The sequence below is a fragment of the Rana temporaria genome, chromosome 3 (genome assembly GCF_905171775.1).
Source record: "Rana temporaria chromosome 3, aRanTem1.1, whole genome shotgun sequence".
Lineage (NCBI taxonomy): Eukaryota > Metazoa > Chordata > Amphibia > Anura > Ranidae > Rana > Rana temporaria.
Window position 1 is genome coordinate 490,877,959 of NC_053491.1, and position 25,213 is coordinate 490,903,171.

General features: G+C 45.0%; 1 protein-coding gene across 2 annotated transcripts in view; it reads left to right on the top strand.

The window, feature by feature from the left end:
* Positions 1–25,213, top strand: part of LOC120933770 (phospholipid scramblase 2-like) — a 48,585-nt gene that overhangs the window by 18,701 nt on the left and 4,671 nt on the right. The window contains exons 2-6 of one of the 2 annotated variants that reach the window (XM_040347164.1): positions 1–74; positions 10,790–10,817; positions 21,254–21,435; positions 23,415–23,576; positions 24,099–24,227. The exon at positions 1–74 is cut by the window's left edge and continues 84 nt beyond it. In XM_040347164.1, coding sequence (XP_040203098.1) covers positions 1–74; positions 10,790–10,817; positions 21,254–21,435; positions 23,415–23,576; positions 24,099–24,227 — 575 coding nt within the window. Of the gene's footprint in view, positions 75–10,789; positions 10,818–14,786; positions 14,928–21,253; positions 21,436–23,414; positions 23,577–24,098; positions 24,228–25,213 lie in introns of those variants that run through there. The other variant, XM_040347165.1, reaches the window with a different exon arrangement.

Here is a 25,213-nt window from a genome sequence, read left to right on the forward strand (position 1 = left end):
ACCCGATCTCATCACACACCGGAGAACGTGCGCTGGTTAAAGGGGTCCCTCCAGGACTCCAAAGACTGCTACAGGTGAGACCCTTCCTTGTAATATGTATGATCATCCTATATTAGGTGTCTGCTCCTTCCATGCTACCTGTTCATTCTCTATAAGGCCCCATACTCACGACCAAACATGTCTGCTGAAACTGGTCCGCGGACCAGTTTCAGCGGACATGTTCGTTCGTGTGTAGGCAGTAACGGACAGAATTCCAGCAAACAATCGTCGGCCAGACCGTTTTCCAACGAACAACTGTTTCCTGGTCTTGCTTTAAAACAGTCTGCTGGAATCGTGTCCGTCAGACATGTTCGGTCGTCTGTACACAAAAGCAGCGTACAAAAACCCCGCGCATGCTCAGTCCAAATGAGGAGACGGGAGCGCTCGTTCAGGTAAAACTCGCGTTTCTTTGGGATATGGCACATTCGTCATTAGAAACCTTTTATTCTAGCAAGAGAACAATGTCTTAAAAAGGCGCACTAAACCACATTTTAAAGCCTCGTTTTATTAATTCTTCTCTTGCTAGAATAACCCCGTTCTCTTGCTGATGCAATTTCAATAGAGTTGTCCCATACTGAAATGTCACATTTCTTGCTTGTGATGTAATCCTTTAATAATGTTTTCTATGCCAGACGTGTGTTTTGGTTGGTGGTCCTCCATAATTTAGAGTAGTCATTTTTGTAAAGGAATGTGCATTTTTGTAATTTATTTTTTTGTTTATAGTTATGTCACCATTTAAACTATTTTTTTTTTACATGTTTTTTTAATTTTTTTTTTTTTTTTTTGGTGTTTCATTAGAGAATATTAAACCATGTTGGCACACCAAATGTCCCCCCCCCCCAAGGAGTGTGTCCTTTGTAAATTACCCATTGTATATTTATTAAAGGTTTGCTGCCTAATAATCCCCACAGTATATCAAACAATAGACATGTTTTCAAATGAAAGCAAAAAGCCTTTTATTCAGGCAAATGTCATCACAAAAAATAAAAAGAACGGCAGCACTAGAATAGATAGCAAACTATATGCAAACTTGCATTTCCAACATGGTGAAGGATAAACTTCCAAGCCTCAGGAGCCAAACACAAAAATATGAAGCAGCAGCACACAAACAAAGGAACCCAAACTGTGGTAGTACAAACAAGATGTCCTTTATGTGGAAGGAAATGGAAGGCAGAAAATCAACGTTTCCTCCTCTTTCCAGCCTTCCCTCCAGGCAGCCTTCCAGCGGATCGAACACGGGGTCTTGCAGGTGGGGTTGATGTGGCAGCAGGAGGATGGTGTTCCGCAAGCCGGGCCGGGTCACATAGCCCAGTGTCTGGGGTCAGCAGGCCCCTCTGCATCCACCAAAGGACCTGGTTCATCAGGGCCTTTGCCAGTCTTCTCTGGTCCTCCTCCCCTTCATTTAAATCATGGGCCAATGAGGCACTGAAGGCCTCTGTGGGGTTGAGGGGGGCCCTCATGATGGCGCTTGCCTCCTGGATCATGCGGAGGCTTGCCTCCTCCACAGGCCTCAACTGCCTCCTTCGGCCTGATGGCCTCACCTGGGGGGGAGAAGACTGGCTGGTGGTGGTTCTCCTGGCCGGGTGGACCTGCTGCAGGCCACTGGGCCCAGCCTCCTCCTGGCTGCCACTGACCCCGGCCTCCTCCTGGCTGCCACTGACCCCGGCCTCCTCCTGGCTGCCACTGACCCCGGCCTCCTCCTGGCTGCCACTGACCCCGGCCTCCTCCTGGCTGACAGACACCTGAGGATCTGCCACCTCCTGGCTGATCTCTTCTTCCTGTGTGGAAAAAAAAATGAATTTTTTTACAATTTCGCTAAATAAAACCACACTCATTTTCATGTTTTTCGTTTAGTATTTTCTGTTCATTATTACTTGAATACACTCTACTTCTGACCCCTGCAGTTGTCATCCCTGACACCTATTTGTCTGTACACCTTTTTGTTTGCTTTTTCCCAGCTTGGTTTTTTTTTTAAAATATCTAATCATTAATCCACCAAGAATTATTTACGCCATAAATATAGAGGAAACTACTATACCTCCTCATCGAAGGGTGGCAGATCTGCATCTCTGTCAGCCAGGCCCTCTTCCTCCGACTCTGCAGGGCTGTGGTCATCTGGGGAATGTCCGCTGGAAGGTAGCATGGAGGAAAGGTTGGAAGAAAGACTGGACATCGTTTTCCTGCCTTCCATTTCGTCCCGCAAAAAAGCCATCTGTTTATAATACCACAGTTTGGGTTCCTTTGCTTGTCTTGCTGCTGCTCCCGATTTTTGGCTTTTATTAGCTTTGTATGCTCTCCTGTATGTGCTTCTGAGGTTGGCAAGTTTATCCTTCACCATGTTGGCAGTGCATCCTGGCACCCAAGTTTGCATATAATTTGCTAGCTCTTCTAGTGCTGCCGCTCGTACCTCTTTATTGCAATATAAAGAGTGCTTTGAATTCCACAGGATGGGCGTGTCCTGGTATTTTTGAAGTAAGGCCTCTATAGATTCCTTGCTTTGTAGGAGGTCCATTGTAATTTTTGCAAAATTATATTTCTTTTTGAGTCTAGATTACAAAAACATAAACCACAGAAAAATAAATATTCCAAAGGATCAGCGTTGACCTTGATCTAATATGTGTCTTCAAATTTATTACCTATATCTAATTCCAAACACAGTCTCTCTTGTTTAAACAATGATTGGCAGCTCGGCCGCATTGCTTGTACCAAACATTGATTTGCTAGATGCAGAGCCATTGTTCACATTGCAGTAAATATTTTAAATATATTAAATTAAACAATGCTTACAAATGACAGTTTTCATCTAGGCACTCTTTCATGTGTAAATCTCATGCCCCTGACAATGGATGACATAAAAGACACTTCCTAATGACCTCTGTACAACCAACACTTGAACAATACTTTGCCTGATCTGAATACACCATTCAAAAACTTGTCAATGAGGTACAGCATTGTTCACATCTCTATTTTGTGAGGTGTCCAAAAGCATTTGGATACCAAAATAACATTGTGGTACCCCATAGACAGAATAGCTTAAAAAGGGTGCAACCAACAGCCCAAACCCCCATCCCATGTGTCTACATTTTCAAGGCCTCTGCTGATCACATTTTTAATTTCCTTACCTTCCTGTCTCTCGCTCCTCGTTTCTCACGCTCGCCTAATTACCGCGTAAGATGCGTAATCACGGCGTAAACCTTTTAAACACTCCGCGTATTTATGAAACCCCGCCCTCGTCACCTTTGCGAGGCCCCTAATCAATGAGTTTATGAAATATGGCGTTAACTGTGTATGTTCTGGATGCGCTCGAAGATTCTCCGCGTAACCGACGTAAACACGTTGTTTGCATTCTCTACACTCCGCGTATGTATTAAACGCCGCCCTCTTCTCCGCCCATGGCGTAATAATTCATCTTTTCCACGCCCATAATCTCTGTGGGAAAGGAAAGATGGCGATGTCACACGAGCGGGCACGATGCTCTCATGCCACAAGTGAAGGGACAGAGGCAGGGACGTCCCGATCAAGGAAAAGGAGATATAAAGCCACTAATATGCGGTTCCAGGAAATGGTGGAGTTAGTTTACATCATGCGAAAAAAGGACTATGATGGTGAATTAGGGCCATACAAGACCCCTAACCGCCGAAAGGCACATATTATGGACAAGGTGGCGAGGAGAATGCAGAGGATGTTTGGGATCACCAGGTCCAAGGAACAGCTGAGGAAACGATGGTCAGACTTAAAATTGAGGGAGCCACATCAGATGAAGAAAATACTTAAAATTCTGCGTAAAAGTAAGTAAATATATATTGGGGTTGGGGGGGGGGGTGGTGATTGTCTGCAATAATGTGTTGCCATGTATATTTCACCATCTGCCTCCTTGGCCTGCTTGTAATTTTAAAGACATGTTGTCATTTATTTTTTAGGACATAAATAACTACATATTTACAAACAGTGTTCTTAGTAAACAACGTAACATCACATAGTTTATCAGAAAGGCTCGGTTATTCCAGGAACAACACACCTGGACATGGCTCACTGGCCAAAAACTTTGTTTGTAAACATTGTGTAAAAGCTAGTTCTAGAAAAAAAAAGTATGAGAATGGGAAAGGCAAACAGGATTCATTCTAAAAACAGTGGTAATAAAGCAGATGTTTTCACATCTGCAATGCAGAGCACCTGTGTCTCCCCAAATCAAAAATGGGTTTTGGTAGGGTCTCCCAGAAATACAGTTTAGGGGGGACATCCATGTGTGTCACTTTGCTAAAAAGGGGCAGGATCAGAGCTTGCCATATAGAAGTAATTGCAAAATGTAGGTTTGGTGAAAGATAAAAGTAACTAAATGAAAGCATCTTCTAAGCAATGTGTGCGATTTATGCTCTCCAATATCTGTGTGCTGATGAGTCTACATTTTTTTTGGTTTATTTCAGGGGAAAGAAGTCGCCAGCATTTGGAGGAGGCAGAGAGGGCCAGACAAGGCCAAAATCTGCCATCTCAACATGTGGAGGAGGAGGAGGATGTGGAAGGAGAAGAGGATGTGGAAGGAGAAGAGGATGTGGAAGGAGAGGAGGATGTGGAAGGAGAGGAGGATGTGGAAGGAGAAGAGGATGTGGAAGGAGAGGAGGATGTGGAAGGAGAGGAGGATGTGGAAGGAGAGGAGGAAGGAAGAAAGGAGGAAGGAAGAGAGGAGGAAGAAGTAATTTTGGACTTAGAAGTCATAGCAGATGAAGGGCAAGTGGCGGAAGAACAATTTGGCGAATTGAAAGAAGGTGGATTGATGGATGAAGGAGGAGTCCAAGATGATGGGGAAGTGGTGGAAGAAGGAGGAGTGATTGAAGATGATGGGGAGGTGGTGGAAGAAGGAGGAGTGATAGAAGATGTCGAAGAGGTGGAAAGGAGAAGCCCATCAGGTCAGTGTCACCCTAGCTTGATTCAAAAAAACATATGTAGATAGGCCTCATTGAAAAATAATGTTGTAAATGCCATTTTTTTTTTTTGTTTTAGGGGAGGAGGATGGTGTGCCAATATTTTCACGTGCAAGTGCTGCTATAATTATTCAGCAGGTAATGGAGTGCAGCACTGAAATGCACAATATGCGTGAAAGGATGTTTCTCATGGAACAGAATGTAACAAATGTCCTTTTGGAATGCAGCACGGAAATGGACAATATGCGGCAAAGAATGATGGTCATCGAATCTAATTTTAAGAACATTATTGACATGATGGGCCGTGTCAAAGACTGAAACACCCCCCGCCCATCCCCCGCCCCCACAAACATTTTTACAGTTTGAATAATGAATACGCCAAAATTTGAAGATACACACACAGTGTGCCAACATGTGCTATCTGCCATCACAGAATATCTAATGTCTGTGCTTTGTGGGTCCAACCCCCTCCTCCATCCTCAAGTAGTTGAGAGGAAGGGTTTGCTCCCACAAAACACAGACATTGATCACCCATGATGTCAGATAGCACATGTGGCCATTTGTCTGTTGAACCAATGACATTTGGCGAGTTTGCACTGAATGTGTGTATCTTCCAATTTTGGCGTGTTCCAGTGTGAAAGCACACCATGACTGACTGCTGTTGTGAGTTTTTATATTTTTGGAATTGGATTTTGTTACTTTTTGACCATGTTGAACATTTTGGGATACTATAAAGTTTAGACCATAAAGAATAAACAACGCCAAAAATTTTTAAAAATATATATATAGAATTATAAATCTCTCTAATCACTGAATTTAGTGAAGTAGAGATTTGACTCCAAATTCTCACCTAAAAATTTACTTTTAGAAAAACACACCAAAAACAAAAAAAATGGTTAAAAAATTATTGTTTTTTGTGCATAAAAAATATGCCCAAAAAAAAAATTAAGGCGGTAAACACCCCACCAAATATAATCTATATATATATATATATATATGTAAACAATAAATCTAACTATATTTGAGAAAAAAAAAAGTGAACTTGTTAATAAATGTATAATCTGCATAATATTTTTGGTTGAATTACCTGAAAAAAAAAACAAAGTTTAAAAAAATTTTGTAGACTCCTAAGTACAAAAGCAGGGAGTAATGAAAAAAATATAAAATTATTTTTGGGGTCATGAACAAGCAAAAATTAAAAAACTTGACCTCAACATTTACAAATGGAGTTGCTTCTTATTTCTAGACTCAATACCCTGTTTGTAGATGAGTGAATACTGTGCAAAATGTGGTTAGTTACTAAAAGTGGAGAAATCAATTATGCATTACAATTGAAGAAGTTAGTTAGAGAACCAGGAAGACAGAAAAAGAGAAAAAGCATTAATGACAAACAACTGTATAAAGTCCAATGGTCTAATTATTTATTATTTTTTAGAATATTCCTTTCTTTGGGGGCCGAATTAGAAAGAAATATGATCTGGCATAGCAATGGCCCCCCGACCCATGAAGTACTCAACATATTTGTCGCGTACCTCACGAGCTGATTGGGGGGCCAAGCCAGCGCGACCAGTGTCCAGCCCGGGAAGGGGATCTGAGGGTAGTCTTGCCTCAGAACCGATGTCGGGTAGGTACGTCTGGGAGTGCCTGCGTAAAAAGTTGTGCAAAATGCAGCAGGCAAATACAACGGTGTCCAATTTATATTCCGCCAGATGTATCGATGTCCTGAACAGGCGGAACCGGTTGGTGAGTATCCCAAAGGCATTCTCGACTACCCTCCGAGCCCTGGCCAACCGAAAATTAAACACACTCCTCTCTGAGGTGAGGGTCCTCTGGGGAAAAGGCCGCATGAGGTGAGGACCAAGCCCGAAAGCCTCGTCCGCTAGGAACACAAACGGAAGTCCTTCCACATTATCTTCATCTGGTGGCAATGCCAGACCACCAGCTTGGAGACGATCATAGAAATCAGTCCGTGCGAACACTCCCCCATCAGACATCCGGCCGTTCTTCCCCACGTCCACATATAGAAACTCATACTGTGCCGACACCACCGCCATCAACACAATACTATGATAACCCTTGTAATTATAATAGTACGACCCCGAGCGGGGTGGGGGCACAATGCGGACGTGTTTCCCATCTATTGCTCCACCGCAGTTTGGAAAATCACACCGCTGGGCAAATTGGGAAGCCACAGACTGCCATTCCTGTGGTGTGGAGGGTAGCTGTGGGGACAAACAAAATTAGAGATTTAGTACTTTGTAACAAATACATCCTACAAGCATCCTTGTGACAGTTCACAGTATTAAAATTGCATTAGAAAAATGTGCATGGAGAATTTGGGAAATGAAATATATAGGGCCACTTCATTAAGAGACTCCACAGCCCTCTGATGGGGACAATAAAAGTTTGAAGGGGGGGGGGGGGGGGACACAAAAACCAAAAAGTCCTGTTTAAAAAAATGGCAAGGTGGGTTTGTCCCTAGGATAGCATGCTGGACAGGTTAATATTGGGTAAGGGACAAATATGCAGGTAGGCCAAGAATAAAACATGTAAAGCTGATATCAACATGCATAGGGAGAAAAGGTAACGTTAGTTAAACACACAGCATATCTGGGAAAATAAAAATAAAGTTAGTTGGCCACATTATTAGAGCCAGGAAACTTACCTTAATATACTCCTCATGCATAACTTTGATGATGGCAGCACACGTGTCCGGTATGATGACCCCAAGCGCCTGCGGAGAGATGCCTGTCGAGAACTTGAGGTCCTGCAGGCTCCTCCCAGTCGCCAGGTACCGCAACGTGGCAATAAGCCTCTGCTCGGCCGTGATGGCTTGGCGCATCACAGTGTCCTGCCTCGTGATATAGGGGGACAGAAGATCCAGCAGACGGTTGAATACGGGGTCCGTCATGCGGAGAAAATTCCTAAAGTCATTAGGATTATTCTCCTGGAGTTCCCTAAGCAGAGGCATATGTGAGAACTGGTCACGCTGGCGCAACCAATTCTTGGTCCAGAAACGCCTCCGCCCCCTGTTTCTGGCCAAAGTACTGGACAAATGAACATATCCAGCAGCCATCCCATAAACAGCACCAACTCGCGAAAATTGACGCTGCTGCTCCATCATGGCTTCAAACCGGCCGGCTGGTCAGTCAAGAACACACTGAAACAGAAAGCACTCGCAAATCCAGCACTACCTGCGACAAACGCGTGACAAACAGATACGAGCGCACAGGATGCAACTGCTAAAGCAGAAACAACCTGCTTGCCTATAGCCGAATGACAACTACGTTACCGCAAGCACACGCACTGAACCCGTGAATACACGCTGTCAAAGCCTGGAGACCGAGAAGCGCGAATCAGCTCTAACCAAACCTTCACTAACACGAGCAAACCCGTAACTAGCAAAAGAGGAACAGAGGGCGGCGCCATTAACTTTGGTCTTCCCCTTTATAGTGACGTCGTACGTAGTTTACGTGCACGCGTTCCGGTACGACGGGAATTTGGTCCGCTGGTGTGTACACGCCAGCGGAACAAAACAAAAATCAGCCTTGTACGCTGGAAACTGTCGGGCAGACAGTTTCCAGCGCACAGATCCGGTCGTGAGTACAAGGCCTAAGAACAACACAGGGGCAATTAAATAAAAAGACAATATCTGTGTGACGGGAGTCACTTTGGGTGGGGGGTTTGTGGAACTCGGCTTACCCTGGAGAGCTCTGCAAACTTTGGCCCAGATTCTCAAAGGGCTTACGACGGCGCAGCGCCATGTACGCCGTCGTAAGTCCTAATCTGGGCCGTCGTATCTATGCGACTGATTCTTAGAATGAGTTACGCGTAGATATCCATTAGATCCGACAGGCGTAAGTCTCTTACGCCATCGGATCTTAAATGCAATTTTTTTTTTGCCCGCTAGGTGGTGCTTCCGTCGATTTCCCCGTCGAGTATGCAAATTAGCTAGATACGCGAATTCACGAATGTACGCGCGGCCGACGCAGTAAAGTTATGACGTTTACGTTAGGCTTTTCCCGGCGTAAAGTTGCCCCTGGGTCTATGAGGCGCAGCCAATGTTAAGTATGGCCGTCGTTCCCGCGTCGAAAATTTATAAAATTACTTTGTTTGCGTAGGTCGTCCATGAATGGTGCTGGACGTAATTTACGTCCACGTCAAAACCAATGACGTCATTTAGAGCAATGCACGCTGGGAAAATTTAGGGACGGCGCATGCGCAGTTCATTCGGCGCGGGGACGCGCTTCATTTAAATGAAACACGCCCCCTACCCGCCGAATTTGAATTCCGCCAGTTGATTTATGCTACGCCGCCGCAACTTTACAGGCAAGTGCTTTGTGAATAAAGCACTTGCCTGAAAAACTTGCGGCGGCGTAACGTAAATGAGATACGTTACGCCCGCACAGAGATCTCTGTGAATCTGGGCCTTTGTGTCCAGCTTCCCTAGACCCTCTTATGTCTAAATCACACTATGTCTCTAATCGGGGCACAGGGTGACCGAGAAATCCAGACTGACCTGTACCTATTGGTTTATTGCCCGTACACACTAACAGATTTTCCGAAAAGTTTTTGAACGGAAATTCCGACCGTGTGTAGGCTCCATCGGACTTTTGCTGTCGGAATTTCCGCCAACAAAAGATTGAGAGCTGGTCCTCAATTTTTCCAACGGAAACAATTCCGATCGGAAATTCCGATTGTCTGTAGCAATTCTGACGCGCAAAATTGCGACGCATGCTCGGAAAACAATTCGACGCATGCTCGGAAACATTGAACTTCATTTTCTCGGCTCGTCGTAGTGTTTTGTACGTCACTGCGTTCTTGACGGACGAAAGTTCAGAGAACTTTTGTGTGACCGTGTGTAGGCAAGCCAAGCTTGAGCGGAATTCCGTCGGAAAAAACATCCAAGGTTTTTCCGACGGAAAATCCGATCGTGTGAGCGGGGCATCACTGTACCTTGGAATGTTGTGTGTGTGTGTGTGTGTGTATTGTATATTGTCTCATTTTGTTGTGTACTCTTTGCTGTGATGGTTTGGGGTGTGGCTGTATTCTATTGCGTCTGCCTCAAATGTTATGGGATGTGTGTTTGCTGTAAGTAAAGAGGGAGGGGGGACTCCTCCTGCAGCCCCCCCCTGCTGATAAGACTGTTTACTGATGAGAAGTTTGAATACACCTGACTTGTGTGTCTATTGTCATTGGACAGTTTAACCCGCCCTGAATCCAAGGGTGGGGGGAGTGTCTCAGAGTTATTTATCTGTTGTAACATGTGAGGATGCATTAATGGGCGCTGGTGTGGCTGCATTTGATGGGCGCTGGTGTGGCTGCATTGATGTGCGCTGGTGTGGCTGCATTGATGGGCGCTTCATTAAAAAGGTGGGGTATACATGGTCAGGGCAAAGGAGGTGGAGTCAGGGGTGGAGCCAAGGGGGGCGGCAAAATTAGGTTTCGCCTAGGGTTTCAAAAATCCTTGCACCAGCCCTGCCTTTCATCATCCTCCGTTCCTCTAGAACAGGGGTATGCAAACTTTTCAAACAAAGGGCCACTTGATTGTCCTTCAGACTTAAGGAGGGCCGGATTGTGGCCAGCGGGAGGCAGAAAATGTCCCGGACCCAGCTCCGGTGAGAATAAATGTGGCCTCAGGGTTGGTGGTCACTAGGAGGAGGAGGAGTAGGGCCCCTATCAGTAGGAGAAATCGAATCCCATCATTGATATTGGTATCAGTGGAAGGAATAGTGTCCCAAGGGCCACATAAAGGCTAGCAAAGGGCCACAGTTTGGAGACCCCTGCTCTAGAAGAATGGAATAGTAACTCTTCTTCTCTTGTCCTTTCAGGTGAACCAGATCTCCATGCAAGAGAAATGTAAGAATCCCACCAATTTCTCTTTTCCATTACCAATCATGATGGACAAAAGGCCAAGATAATAATGTAGAATTGCCGGTGAACTTTCCGGAACTTTCTTACTTTTCGGAAAACCAACTTCCCCTTCTTTCCATGAGGGCCATTGCCGAGCTCATCAGAAAAGATCTTCTTATCTTCTCCTCAGCCCTGGTTCACACTGGGTACGATTTGGAACGATTTGAGATGCGATTTGACATGTCAAATCGCATCTCAAATCGGCGGCAATTGTCGGCAATGGCACTGTCCTAATCAGTGCGACGCCGCATCTGCGATTTCAAAAAGTAGTTCCTGTACTACTTTTTGCGATTTCGGGCCGCGATTTACATTAAATTGCGGATGAAATCGCGGCAAAATCGCAGCCGCGAAATCGAGGTAAAATCGCGCATTTTACCGCGATTTTGAATTCGCAGCAGTGTGAACCTAGGCTCATAGAAAGTCCGTCTTCAGAGACTCTCAGCCACGGATTTCCTGTCCAGGGGACCGGAGACCCGGGTGTCTGGTCCTATAAACACCCCCCTGTAGGTTTAGCCCCATTGGCTGTAATCAGTCAGCGCTTCCTCAATAAGTAGGCGGACTTATTCAAATGAAGTGATCTTTTGCCTACCAGTCCCACCCACCGCCTATCTCTCGAGTCTTCCTTCCTTCTTAGCTCAGTATCTGGGCACAGTGGAACAATACAAAGCTTGGACCTCACTACCCCGGGGGTATCACCCACCAACCCAACATGTCTGCCCATAGCCCACCCACGTGGCCCACCCACACGTCTACCACGTATATATGCGTGATCCCGCACTTCCGGGTAGGGGGGGTGCGCGAATTACACACAGCGTAAGCTGATCAGCGGGTAATAGGTCCTTAATGCGCGCCGGCACCTACCAATGGTCGGGCAGAGACACAAAACTGTGATCTTCCTTTGTAGTGGTGGCTAGTGTTGTTTTTTTTTGGGGGGGGGCATAAAAAACCACCCCCCCTGCACTTACCCCATCAGTTGCAGGCGGGTGAGCTCCTATAGGCGGCGGGCAGCATTCAGGTTTTGGACTTTTACGAGCAGGTTGCGCACTCCTACAGGTGGGTTGTGGGCTCCTACAGGTGGCGGACAGTGGTGGCTAGTGTTTTTTTGGGGGGGGCTGTGACAAACAACCCCCCCTGCGCTTACCCCATTGATTGCGGGCAGGGTTCTATGGGCGGTGGACATAAGCCAGGTTTCAGACTCCTACGGGCAGGTTGTGGGCTCCTACAGACGGGTTGCGGGCTCAAACGGGCGGAGGGCGGGTTGCAGGCTCCTATGGGCGGTGGACAACAGCCAGGTTCCGGACTTCTACAAGCGGGTTGCGGGCTCCTACAGGCGGGTTGCAGGCTCCTATGGGCAGTGTGTCCTCTCTGCATCACGGCAGCTCCTACCTCCTTCTTCTAGGCATCCAATAGGATCACCTGTCCTTTCAGCCAATCAGATGGTGGGTCTCAAGACCCACTTCCTTATTGGCCGGGGAGGAGGATCAGTGTGGCGATGGCGAATATTCATTCTCTATTGTCACAGAACTGGGTAGAATCGGGGGGCGCAGTTCTCTGCGCCCCGAGCCCACCCTTTTTTGAAGCCTAGTAGAGTCTCTGACTCTAATCACATGCTTAAAAAAAACACACCCCCTCCATTGGAATCAATGTGTCTGGCGCCCTGTGCGCATGGATAGAGGGGGCGGAGCCCATACACCCCTAATGGATGGGCTGCCGTTGGTGGGAAGGGGTGGAATTTGTGTTCCTGCAAAGCAGGAAATAAAATCCATCTCTTCGCCTAGTAAAAGCACCTCACACAAACACCAGCTAGGTACACGTTTAACCCATTGATCGCCCTAGATGTTTAACCCCTTCCCTGCCAGTTACATTAGTACAGTGACAGTGCATGTTTTTGTAGCACCGATCACTGTATCAGTTTCACTGTTCCCGAAAAAAGTGTCGAAAGTGTCGTTAAGTTTCAGAATGTCCGCCGCAATATCGCAGTTCCACTATAAGTCGCTGATCGCTGCCATTACAAGTAGAAAATAAATACAAATATGCCATAGTTGGTAGACACTATCACATTTCTGGAAACCAATCAATATACGCCTGTTTTTTTTTTAAACCAAAGACATGTAGCAGAAAACATACTGACCTAAATTAAAGAATATATATATATATATTTTTGATATGTTTATAAAGTTTTTTTTTCAAATTTTTTATTGGATATGTTTATATTGTTTTTTTTTTCTTTTTAATTTTTTTTATTGGATGTGTTTGTATATATTTTTTATTTTTATTGGATAGGTTTATATAGTTTTCTTTTCAATTTGTTTATTGGATATGTTTATATATAGCTAGATTCACAAAGAGTGAAGCCGGCGTATCAGTAGATACGCCGTCGTAACTCTGAATCTGCGCCGTCATACATTTAAGTTTATTCTCAAATTGAGATACACTTAAATGTAGCTAAGATACGACGGCCTGCGCCGTCGTATCTTAGCTGTCTAGTTCCGCCGGGCCGCTAGGGGCGTGAACGCTGATTTACACCTAGAATGCGTAAATCAGCGAGATACGCCTATTCACGAACGTACGCTTGCCCGTCGCAGTAAAGATACGCCGTTTACGGAAGGCATTTTCAGGCGTAAAGTTAGTCGAACAAAAAGCTGGCCTAGCCAATGTTAAGTATGGACGTCGTTCCCGCGTCGAATTTTGAAAATGTTAAGTCGTCCGTGAATAGGGCTGGACGTAATTTACATTCACGTCGAAGCCAATACGTCCTTGCGGCGTACTTTGGAGCAATGCACACTGGGATATGTCCACGGACGGCGCATGCGCCGTTCGTTAAAAAACGCCAATCACGTCGGGTCATGGTTTATTTACATAAAACACGCCCACCTCTTCACAATTTGATTTAGGCGCGCTTACGCCGGCCCATTTACGCTACGCCGCCATAACTTAGGAGGCAAGTGCTTTGTGAATACAGCACTTGCCTCTCTGACTTACGGCGGCGTAGCGTAAATACGATACACTACGCCGGGTCAAAAATACGACGCCCTACCTGAATCCAGTTAATAGTGTTTTTTTTTTCTTTTAAATTTTTTTTTATTGGATATGTTTATATATATTGTTTTCTTTTTTTTTATTGGATATATATATATATATTTTTGTTATTGAATATGTTTATATAGTTTTTTTTTTTTTTTCAATTTTTTTATTTGATATGTTTATATCTTTTTTTTTTTTTTATTGGATATGTTTATGTATAGTTTTTTTTCTTTTCAATTTTTTTTTATTGGATAAGCTTACAGTATATCGTTTTTTTCCTTTATTTTTTTTATTGGATATGTTTACATAGCTTTTCTTTTTCCTTTTCATTTTTTTATATATATATATATTTTTTTTTTTCAAAATTGACGCTCTTTTTTGTTTTGTTTTATAGCGCAAAAAAAAAAATGCAGAGGTGATTAAATACCACCAAAATAAATCTCTATTTGTGGGGGGGGGGGGGGGAAGGACGTAAAAGCGTTGCATGGCCACGCAATTGTCAGTTAAAGTAGCGAAGTGCCGAATCGCCAAAATAAAAACGGCCTGGTCATTAAAGGCGGGTAAATCTTCCGGGAGTTGAGCTTCAACTTTATTTTGTCATTTTATTCCTTTTCCATTTTTCCTGCCTGTGTATTTATTCAAACTCCACCCACAATTTGTCCTCTTCGGTGTGTGTTCAGAGTAAGGTGCGTTGTTTGCTTTTCTTTGTTTATACAAAATACTTTTTGAATCGCCCGGACACACCCGGACATTCCTTAAAGTGATCCGGAGTCAATCGATATTTGTTGTACCTTTGGAACCCCGATGACGTTCCTATTATCCCAGCCCCCGCCGGCCCCCCCAGAGGAGCTCCTGTCCTGTTTGTATTGGTGTGTGTCGCCGATCCTTTGCCTCTGTAAGGCATATACAAAGGTCGGTTGTGCCGACAACGATCGGATACTAAAGCTGAACCTTGTCCTGAAATGTACACAGCTTTGGGTAATTATTGTGACACTTATGGCCATCACCTGCAATGTACAGCATCTCACAAAAGTAAGTACACCCCTCACATTTCTGTAAATCTTTTCTTGTATCTTTTCATGTGAAAACACTGAAGAAATTACACTTTGCGACAATGTTGTGTAGTGAGTTTACAGCGTGTATAACGGTGTAAATTTGCTGTCCCCTCAAAATAACTCAACACACAGCCATTAATGTCAACAAAAGTGAGGACACCCCTAAGTGAAAATGTCCAAATTGGGCCCAAAAGTGTCAATATTTTGTGTGGCCACCATTATCACCATTAACTCTTCCCAATGACACCAACAATTGGGCCCAACTCTTCCCAATGACGCCAACAATTGGGCCCAACTCTTCCCAATGACGCCAACAATTGGGCCTAACTCTTCCCAATGAAACCAAAAATTGGGCCCAACTCTTCCCAATGACGCCAACAATTGAGCCCAACTCTTCCCAATGACGCCAACAATTGGGCCCAACTCTTCCCAATGACGCCAACAATTGGGCCCAACTCTTCCCAATGACACCAACAATTGGACCCAACTCTTTCCAGTGACGCCAACAATTGGGCCCAACTCTTCCCAATGACACCAACAATTGGGCCCAACTCTTTCCAGTGACGCCAACAATTGGGCCCAACTCTTCCCAATGACACCAACAATTGAGCCCAACTCTTCCCAATGACACCAACAATTGGGCCCAACTCTTCCCAATGACACCAACAATTGGGCCCAACTCTTCCCAATGACACCAACAATTGGGCCCAACTCTTCCCAATGACGCCAACAATTGGGCCCAACTCTTCACAATGACGCCAACAATTGGGCCCAACTCTTCCCAATGACACCAACAATTGGGCCCAACTCTTCCCAATGATGCCAACAATTGGGCCCAACTCTTCCCAATGACACCAACAATTGGGCCCAACTCTTTCCAATGACACCAACAATTGGACCCAACTCTTTCCAGTGACGCCAACAATTGGGCCCAACTCTTCCCAATGACACCAACAATTGGGCCCAACTCTTCCCAATGAGACAAACAATTGGGCCCAACTCTTTCCAGTGACGCCAACAATTGGGCCCAACTCTTTCCAGTGACGCCAACAATTGGGCCCAACTCTTCCCAATGACGCCAACAATTGGGCCCAACTCTTCCCAATGACGCCAACAATTGGGCCCAACTCTTCCCAGTGACGCCAACAATTGGGCCCAACTCTTCCCAATGACGCCAACAATTGAGCTCAACTCTTTCCAGAGACGCCAACAATTGGGCCCAACTCTTCCCAATGACGCCAACAATTGGGCCCAACTCTTCACAATGACGCCAACAATTGGGCCCAACTCTTCCCAATGACACCAACAATTGAACCCAACTCTTTCCAGTGACGCCAACAATTGGGCCCAACTCTTCACAATGACGCCAACAATTGGGCCCAACTCTTCCCAATGACACCAACAATTGAACCCAACTCTTCCCAATGACACCAACAATTGGGCCCAACTCTTCCCAATGATGCCAACAATTGGGCCCAACTCTTCCCAATGACGCCAACAATTGGGCCCAACTCTTCCCAATGACACCAACAATTGAACCCAACTCTTTCCAGTGACGCCAACAATTGGGCCCAACTCTTCCCAATGACACCAACAATTGGGCCCAACTCTTCCCAATGATGCCAACAATTGGGCCCAACTCTTCCCAATGACGCCAACAATTGGGCCCAACTCTTCCCAATGACACCAACAATTGGGCCCAACTCTTCCCAATGACGCCAACAATTGGGCCCAACTCTTCCCAATGACACCAACAATTGAACCCAACTCTTTCCAGTGACGCCAACAATTGGGTCCAACTCTTTCCAGTGACGCCAACAATTGGGCCCAACTCTTCCCAATGACGCCAACAATTGGGCCCAACTCTTCCCAATGACGCCAACAATTGGGCCCAACTCTTCCCAATGACGCCAACAATTGGGCCCAACAATGGGGCACAATTCCTCCCACTGACACCAACAATTGGGCCCAATGATGGGGTACAATTCCTCCCACTGACACCAACAATTGGGCATAATGATGGGGCACAATTCCTCCCAATGACACCAAAGATGGGCTACTTCTTATATTCCCATTGACGCTGGGACCGTTTCTACCCCCAATAGCCATAGTCCGGCCCTCCTAAAGTCTGAGGGACAGTAAACTGGCCCCCTGTTTAGAAATGGAGGTCACCAGAGTTTCACAGGTTGCCACTGGAGTCCTCTTCCCCTACCCCATGATGACATCACGGAGCTGGTGGATGTTAGAGACCTTGCGCTCCTCCACCTTCCGTTTGAGGACGTCCCACAGATGATCAATAGGGTTTAGGTCTGGGGACATGCTTGGCCAGTCCATCACCTTTACCCTCAGCTTCTTTAGCAAGGCAGTGGTGGTCTTGGAGGTGTGTTTGGGGGTCGTTATCGTGTTGGAATACCGCCCTGCGGTCCAGTCTCTGAAGGGAGGGATCATGTTCTGCTTCAGTGTCGGCAGCACTCATGCAGCCCCAGACCAAGACCCTCCCCCCACCATGCCTGACTGTAGACAAGACACACTTGTCTTTGTCCTCCTCACCTGGTTGCCGCCACACACGCCTGACACCATCTGACACCAAATACCTTTATCTTGGTCTCATCAGACCACAGGATCCGGTTCCAGTAATCCACGTCCTTAGTCTGCTTGTCTTCAGCAAACTGTTTGTGGGCTTTCTTGGTCATCATCTTTAGAAGAGGCTTCCTTCTGGAGACCAATTTGATGCAGTGTGCGGCGTATGGTCTGAGCACCGACAGGATTACCCCTCCCCCACCCCTTCACCCTCTGCAGCAATGCTAACAGCACTCATACGTCTATTTCCCAAAGACAACCTCTGGATATGACGCTGAGCACGTCACCTCAACTTCTTTGGTGGACTATGGCGGGGCCTGTTCTGAGGGGAACCCGTCCTGTTATACCGCTGGATGGTCTCGGCCACCTCAGTTTCAGGGTCTTGGCAATCTTCTTATAGCCTCGGCCATCTTTATGTAGAGCAACACTTCTTTTTTTTTTTCAGATCCTCAGAGAGTTCTTTGCCATGAGGTGTCATGTTGTACCCCCAGTGACCAGTATGAGAGAGTGAGAGCGATAACACCAAATTTAACACATACCCCAACTGGGGCATCTCACTTCCTAAGCTCTGGAACAAGAGGCCAGTGAATATAGCTGAAGCTACCCCCAGTGGCGTCTCCAGCTTTCATATTTAGGGGGGGCATATGGGGGGACAGGGACAAAAGTAGGGGTGCCAACTTTAAAATTCAATTGTATATATATATATATATATTTATATATATATATATATATATATATATATATATATATATATATATATATATATATATATATATATATATATCCTGGGGCCCTTTACTATAATCCCACAAGGGCCCTTTCACATGTTCTGCAGTAAGCAGTCCGGCCCCTCAGAACGTGCGGTTCTACTCGCGCATGCGCAGTAGGTAACCAGGCCACTGATTCCCTTACTGAAAATGGCGGCACCTCCACCCGGGAGCCGATGGACGGGTCGGCTTCAGCTGCCAACATCGCGGGCGCCCTGGACAGGCAGGTGTCCTTATTTTAAAAGTCAGCAGCTGCAGTATTTGTAGCTGCTTACTTTTTTTTTATTTTGTTTTAGGCGGAACTCCGCTTTAAACAAGAGTAACATTTCATTTAGAAAAAACAAACAAACAAAAAAGATTTCATTTTTTTTTTTTTTACTTGACAGGTTGCTTTAAACTGACTTCATCTGTAAAATGAAGTTCATCCCTTTTGATCTGTAGATGAATAAACAGAAAGATACAAAAATTAAACAATGTTTCTGTTTATCTTTCTGTTTTAGTGGCTGAGCAATGTTGTTGATAAGCATTGCCGGGCTGCATTTTATTTTATTTTATTTTTTAACGGCTACAGTTGCCGGGACTTCCTTTACATTTCAGCTGTCAACAGGGGAACCCCCGCTGACAGCTGAATGAGTCATCGGCGGCCCGCTCCTTAACAGCTGGTAATTGCTGTCTTTTTTTTGCTTTACATTTCAGCTGTCAGTAGGGGAAGCCCGCCGACAGCTGAAAGAACTTTGCATGAATGTAGCGATTTCAGGTATCTGAGCATTTTCACGACTACCGATACTCGCAAATGCTTAGTATCGGCACCAACGCCGACACCTGTAACCCTAATTATGTATGTATGTCAGCCTGGAGTTCAGCTTGAATCATTTTTATTTAATTTTTTTGCTAGGAAATGCCTACCGGTCTTATTCTCGCATTCCTCTCCTACATGTAAAAATCATCTTTTTTTTTTTTGCTAGAAAATTACTCAGAACCCTCAAACTTTATGAATGTATTTTTTTTTAGCAGACACCCTAGGGAATAAAATGGCTGTCGTTGCAACTTTTTATGCCACACGGTATTTGCGCAACAATTTTTCAAACGCAATTTTTTTTGGAGAAAAAAAACTGTTTCATGAATAAAGATAACAAAACAGTAACGTTAGCCCCATTTTTTTGTATAATGTGAAAAATTACGTTAAGCTGAGTAAATAGATACCTAACATGTCACGCTTTAAAATTCGTGGAATGGCGCCAATCTTCTGTACTTAAAAAATCCCCATAGGCGACACTTTAATTTTTTTTTTACCGGTTACCAGTTTGGAGGTACAGAGGAGCTAGAATTGTTGCTCTCGCTCTAACGCACGCGGCGATACCTCACATGTGGGGTTTGAACGGCGTTTACATATGTGGGCGGGACTTATGTGGGCGTTCGTTTCTGTGTGCGAGCACACAGGGACGGGGAGCTTTAATTTTTTATTTTTTTATTGTTTATTTTATTGAATTTTTTATTTTTTTTACAATTTCTTTTTACATTTTTGTTATCCCTATTACAAGGAATGTAAACATCCCTTGTAATAGGAATGGTGCGTGAAAGGTCCTCTTTATGGAGATTTATGGGGTCTATTAGGCCCCACATCTCTCCTCCAGGCTGGAAAGCATCAGATTAAAAAAAAAAATCTTTCCAGCCGAGATCCCCGCTTTGTTGACCTACGCGGCCCGGACGTGACGTCATAACGTCGCGCCCGGGCCACCGACAGTCATAGAGATGACTTGGGCACATAGGTGTGAACCCAAAGGGAAACAATAACCGAGATAGTCATATTTAAATCCTTGGCTCCAGTTGTGTGTGTATAAGGGGCAGCAGCATGGCGGTGGTCTTCATTCTATACTTCCATGCTTGGAACGTGCCCTTGTGCATCCCCAGCACTGAGTGAGTGAAAAACTTATATAGCGCAACACATGCGAACTGAATCGCCTCTGGGCGCTGTATCCATTTCATGGGTAAGGAACCCCTTGACCTCAGAAGAGATGGGTTTTAATCTTTCTCCTGAAGGCCAAGTGGTCCGACTCCAGTCGGATGGTGGTTGGTAGTGCATTCCACAGACGAGGTCCCTGGACTGCAAATCTTCGATCTCCTTTGGACTTGTATCTGGCTTTGGGTATCTGGACAAGGTTTTGATTGGTGGATGGCATAATGCGATTGGGGTTATGGGCTTTTATTTTTTCGCATATATTTTGCTGGGCGTTTCCTTGAATACACTTATGTATTAGGCAGAGTGCCTTGAAAGTGATTCTGTCTTTTACTGGCAACCAATGGAGGGCTCTCGGTGAAGGTGAGATTGATTCCCATGGTTTTTTGCCGGTCACTAGTCGAGCGGCCGTATTTTGAATGACTTGCAGACGAGTGATTTGGTATTTCGGGAGTCCTAGATAGAGGGCATTTGCATAGTTGAGTCTGGAATTGATAATTGTTCCCACCACGACTGCAATGTCCTCTTTCGGGATTAAGGGGGTGAGTCTGCGTAGAAGGCTCAGCAGATGGTGAGATCCGCTGACTACTGACCCTATTTGTGCATCCATTGTCATGTTGGCATCGAAAATGACTCCGAGACTTTTGACTTTGGAGCTAGGGGTGATAGTTTTACCCAGAATGGGCGGGGGAGTCCATGTTGCACTGTGACCTCGATGTCACCAACGGCTCCCACTCACACAGTGATGATGATAAGCCTATAGGACATACTTCCGATCACATGATCACTGTGACAACCAAGCACAAGGATCACATGATCACTGTCACAACCAAGCACAAGGATCACATGATCAGGAAGCCCATGTCACGGTATTATGAACCCTTAAAGGGCTGATGGTTTCTGGAGGCATGGGGGGACTTTATATATCATTTTTTAACATCAAGTCTCATAATCTTCATTATATTTCCTTACAATGTCCATTTTATTTTTTTCCCGTAGTTACGGCGTCGCAAGGCTGGGGGCGGAGCTTTGAAGTTCTGGATCAAATGGGCCAGCGGATGTATGAGGCCACTCAGACAGTGAAGTGTTGTGGGCCCATCTACAATCTGAAGGTCCAGGACAACGCGGGACAGGATGTCATGGAGTTGTTGGAGCACTGCGCGTGTCGCTGTTCTCATTTGGTTGGTGGATTTTATATTATTTATTGTACTCCAATTGCTACATTGCCAGTGTTCTAAGTCAATGAAATTGGTCCCAGGAACATTCGTCTGAGGGAGTGATTATTGTCTTTGGAATGATGGGCGCTGGCCACCTCAGTTGGGATTGCACCTTCTCCTTCTCCTCCTTCTCCTTCAACTTCTCCTTCAACTTCTCCTTATCCTTCAACTTCAACTTCTCCTTATCTTTCAACTTCTCCTTCACCTTCTCTTTTAACTTCTCCTTCAACTTCTGCTTCTCCTTCAACTTCTCCTTATCCTTCAACTTCTCCTTATCCTTCAACTTCTCCTTATCCTTCAACTTCTCCTTCAACTTCAACTTCTCCTTCAACTTCTCCTTCAACTTCTCCTTCTCCTTCAACTTCTCCTTCAACTTCTCCTTATCCTTCAACTTCTCCTTCAACTTCTCCTTATCCTTCAACTTCTCCTTCAACTTCTCCTTATCCTTCAACTTCTCCTTATCCTTCAACTTCTCCTTATCCTTCAACTTGTCCTTATCCTTAAACTTCTCCTTCAACTTCTCCTTATCCTTCAACTTCTCCTTCAACTTCTCCTTATCCTTCAACTTCTCCTTATCCTTCAACTTCAACTTCTCCTTATGCTTCAACTTCTCCTTCAACTTCTCTTTATCCTTCAACTTCTCCTTCAACTTCTCCTTCAACTTCTCCTTATCCTTCTCCTTATCATTCAACTTCTCCTTATCCTTCAACTTCTCCTTCTCCTTCAACTTCTCCTTCTCCTTCAACTTCTCCTTCTCCTTCAACTTCTCCTTCAACTTCTCCTTATCCTTCAACTTCTCCTTATCCTTCAACTTCTCCTTATGCTTCAACTTCTCCTTATCCTTCAACTTCTCTTTATCCTTCTCCTTCAACTTCTCCTTATCCTTCAACTTCTCCTTATCCTTCAACTTCTCCTTATCCTTCAACTTCTCCTTCAACTTCTCCTTATCCTTCAACTTCTCCTTATCCTTCAACTTCTCCTTATCCTTCTCCTTCAACGTCTCCTTATCCTTCTCCTTCAACTTCTCCTTATCCTTCTCCTTCAACTTCTCCTTCAACGTCTCCTTCAACTTCTCCTTATCCTTCTCCTTCAACTTCTCCTTCAACTTCTCCTTCTCCTTCAACTTCTCCTTATCCTTCAACTTCTCTTTATCCTTCTCCTTCAACTTCTCCTTCTCCTTCAACTTCTCCTTCTCCTTCAACTTCTCCTTATCCTTCAACTTCTCTTTATCCTTCTCCTTCAACTTCTCCTTCTCCTTCAACTTCTCCTTCTCCTTCTCCTTCAACTTCTCCTTATCCTTCAACTTCTCCTTCTCCTTCAACTTCTCCTTCAACTTCTCCTTATCCTTCAACTTCTCCTTATCCTTCAACTTCTCCTTATCCTTCTCCTTCAACGTCTCCTTATCCTTCTCCTTCAACTTCTCCTTCAACTTCTCCTTCTCCTTCAACTTCTCCTTATCCTTCAACTTCTCCTTATCCTTCAACTTCTCCTTATCCTTCAACTTCTCCTTCAACTTCTCCTTCAACTTCTCCTTCACCTTCTCTTTTAACTTCTCCTTCAACTTCTGCTTCTTCTTCAACTTCTCCTTAGCCTTCAACTTCTCCTGAGCCTTCAACTTCTCCTTAGCCTTCAGCTTCTCCTTCAACTTCTCTTTCAACATCTCCTTCACCTTCTCCTTTAACTTCTCCTTCACCTTCTCCTTAAACTTCTGCTTCTCCTTCAACGTCTGCTTCTCAGCACTTTACAACATAAGGGCAGACAGTACAGTTACAATACAATTCAATACAAGAGCAATCAGAGGGCCCTTCTCCTTAGAGCTTTCAATTAGGGTTGTCCTGATACCGATACTGAGCGTTTGCACGAGTACTTGTACAAGACCATTCTTTTCCAGAGCAAGCAGTCGGTTTCAGTAGCTCATGTTCTAATTCTTGTGTCTGTTCTAGATGGAGGTGATTGTCCCATCATATGGGCTTGTTGGATTGATCACTTTGCACTTGAAAGCCTTTGTCACCCACATGTCTATCATGAACCCATCAAATGAGGTTGTTTTGATGATCCTAGGACCCAGTTTCCAGACCAGCATCTTTGGGAACGTAACCTTTGAGGTATTTAATAAAGGAAACTCTAACGAGCAAAGAGTCCAGTCCCTGCTGCCGTTCTGGGAGAGGCAGGCTGGATTTCATGGATTGGATTTAGACCAATGGAGATTGCACATTCGTCACGCTGTAACAGACTGAAAAGCGCTTATCGTCTCTTACCAAAATTGTACTTAACACGCAGTAACATGAGATTAGCCAAAGCAGCCCCAAGGGTTGTGCCAGTGGAATGGAACTTCCCCTTTATAGTGCCATCGTACGTGTTGTACGTCATCTCGTTTGAGAACGACGAGATTTTGTCTTGACAGTGTGTATGCAAGGAAAGCTTGACAAGAACCTCGTTGAGGAAAACAACGTTTCTTTTACGACGAGATTCTTAGTCGTGTGTACGAGGCCTAACAGTTATTGTTGTCTACTATTTGTCTGATATTTAGATGGCTGCTGTTCTCATGGTTCTTATTATCTGTATTATTTTCTTTATCTCCCGGGGGGTTTTGTTTCTGACACCTCTGTGACACTTTTGCCTTAAAGGTGAAATCTCGGGATGAGCAGTATGTCGTGGGGATGATAAAAGGTGAGGGGAACCAGTATACCCTCACATTTCCGATGGACATGGAGGTGACAATGAAAGCCGTCATACTGGCCTCCTGCTTCTATCTGGTAAGGACACCTCTATTTATTCCTCTGTCCTTCTTTATATTGCATGCAATGTATGTTGAAATGGTCATGGATGCAGTGGTGGTCTCAGACATTTGGGATATCTGATCCCCTCAACATCAGGTCCGGTTTACAGGTGTCTAGAGACGCAGTCTGACCAATTGACAAGCCTCTTTTACATGCACGTTTGTTAGTATAAACATTGTTTTTATGCTTTTAATACAATTCTATCATTGGTAATGCTCAAGGTAGGTGTGCCCTCCTTCTTCCTTTTTTTTCCCAGTTTCAAGAATACCCATCGTTCTGAGGAGGGCTGCAAGACTACAGGCTTTGCCTTTATTTAAAGAGTTGGTGGCACCACACTTTTATAGACTAAACACCCAAGCGCAGGAGATTATTATTGTTTTGTTGCCTGCTCTTCCACTGACAGTTCCTGAACACTGTTTCCTGCTCTCCAAATTTACTTCCTGAACACGGGTCTCTGGCCCTCTCACTGTCACTTGTTATGCATGGGCCACTTGTCCTCCCACTGTTCCTTCCAGATCTGGATCTCCTTCCCATTTTCCCAACCTTCCTGAACAAGGATCTACTTCTACTGCTCCTATTTAGGGTGACCACGTGTCTCGGATTGCCTGAGACAGTCCCGCATTTTGCAGGTCTGTCCCGGGCACCGTCATTTCAGGACAATACAGTGTCCCGGAATGAAACTGACACAGTCACCCCCCGGGCCAATCTGATGCCCCCAAAAAAGGGCTCCACATTGCCGCTTTACTCACTGACAGTACTTGTCCTGCTCTGGAATGCCTGGAGGAGCACAATCCCCGCCCCTGCTTCTAATTGGAGAAATCATAAATCCCGCCTCTTGTGTCCAATCACTGTGCTGTGATTCATTACAGCACAAGCTGATTTTTGGGAAGGGGGGGTGTCCCTGAATGGTAGTTTGGAAATGTACTCCTATTGTCCTTCCAGGATATGGGTCTTCTGCCCTG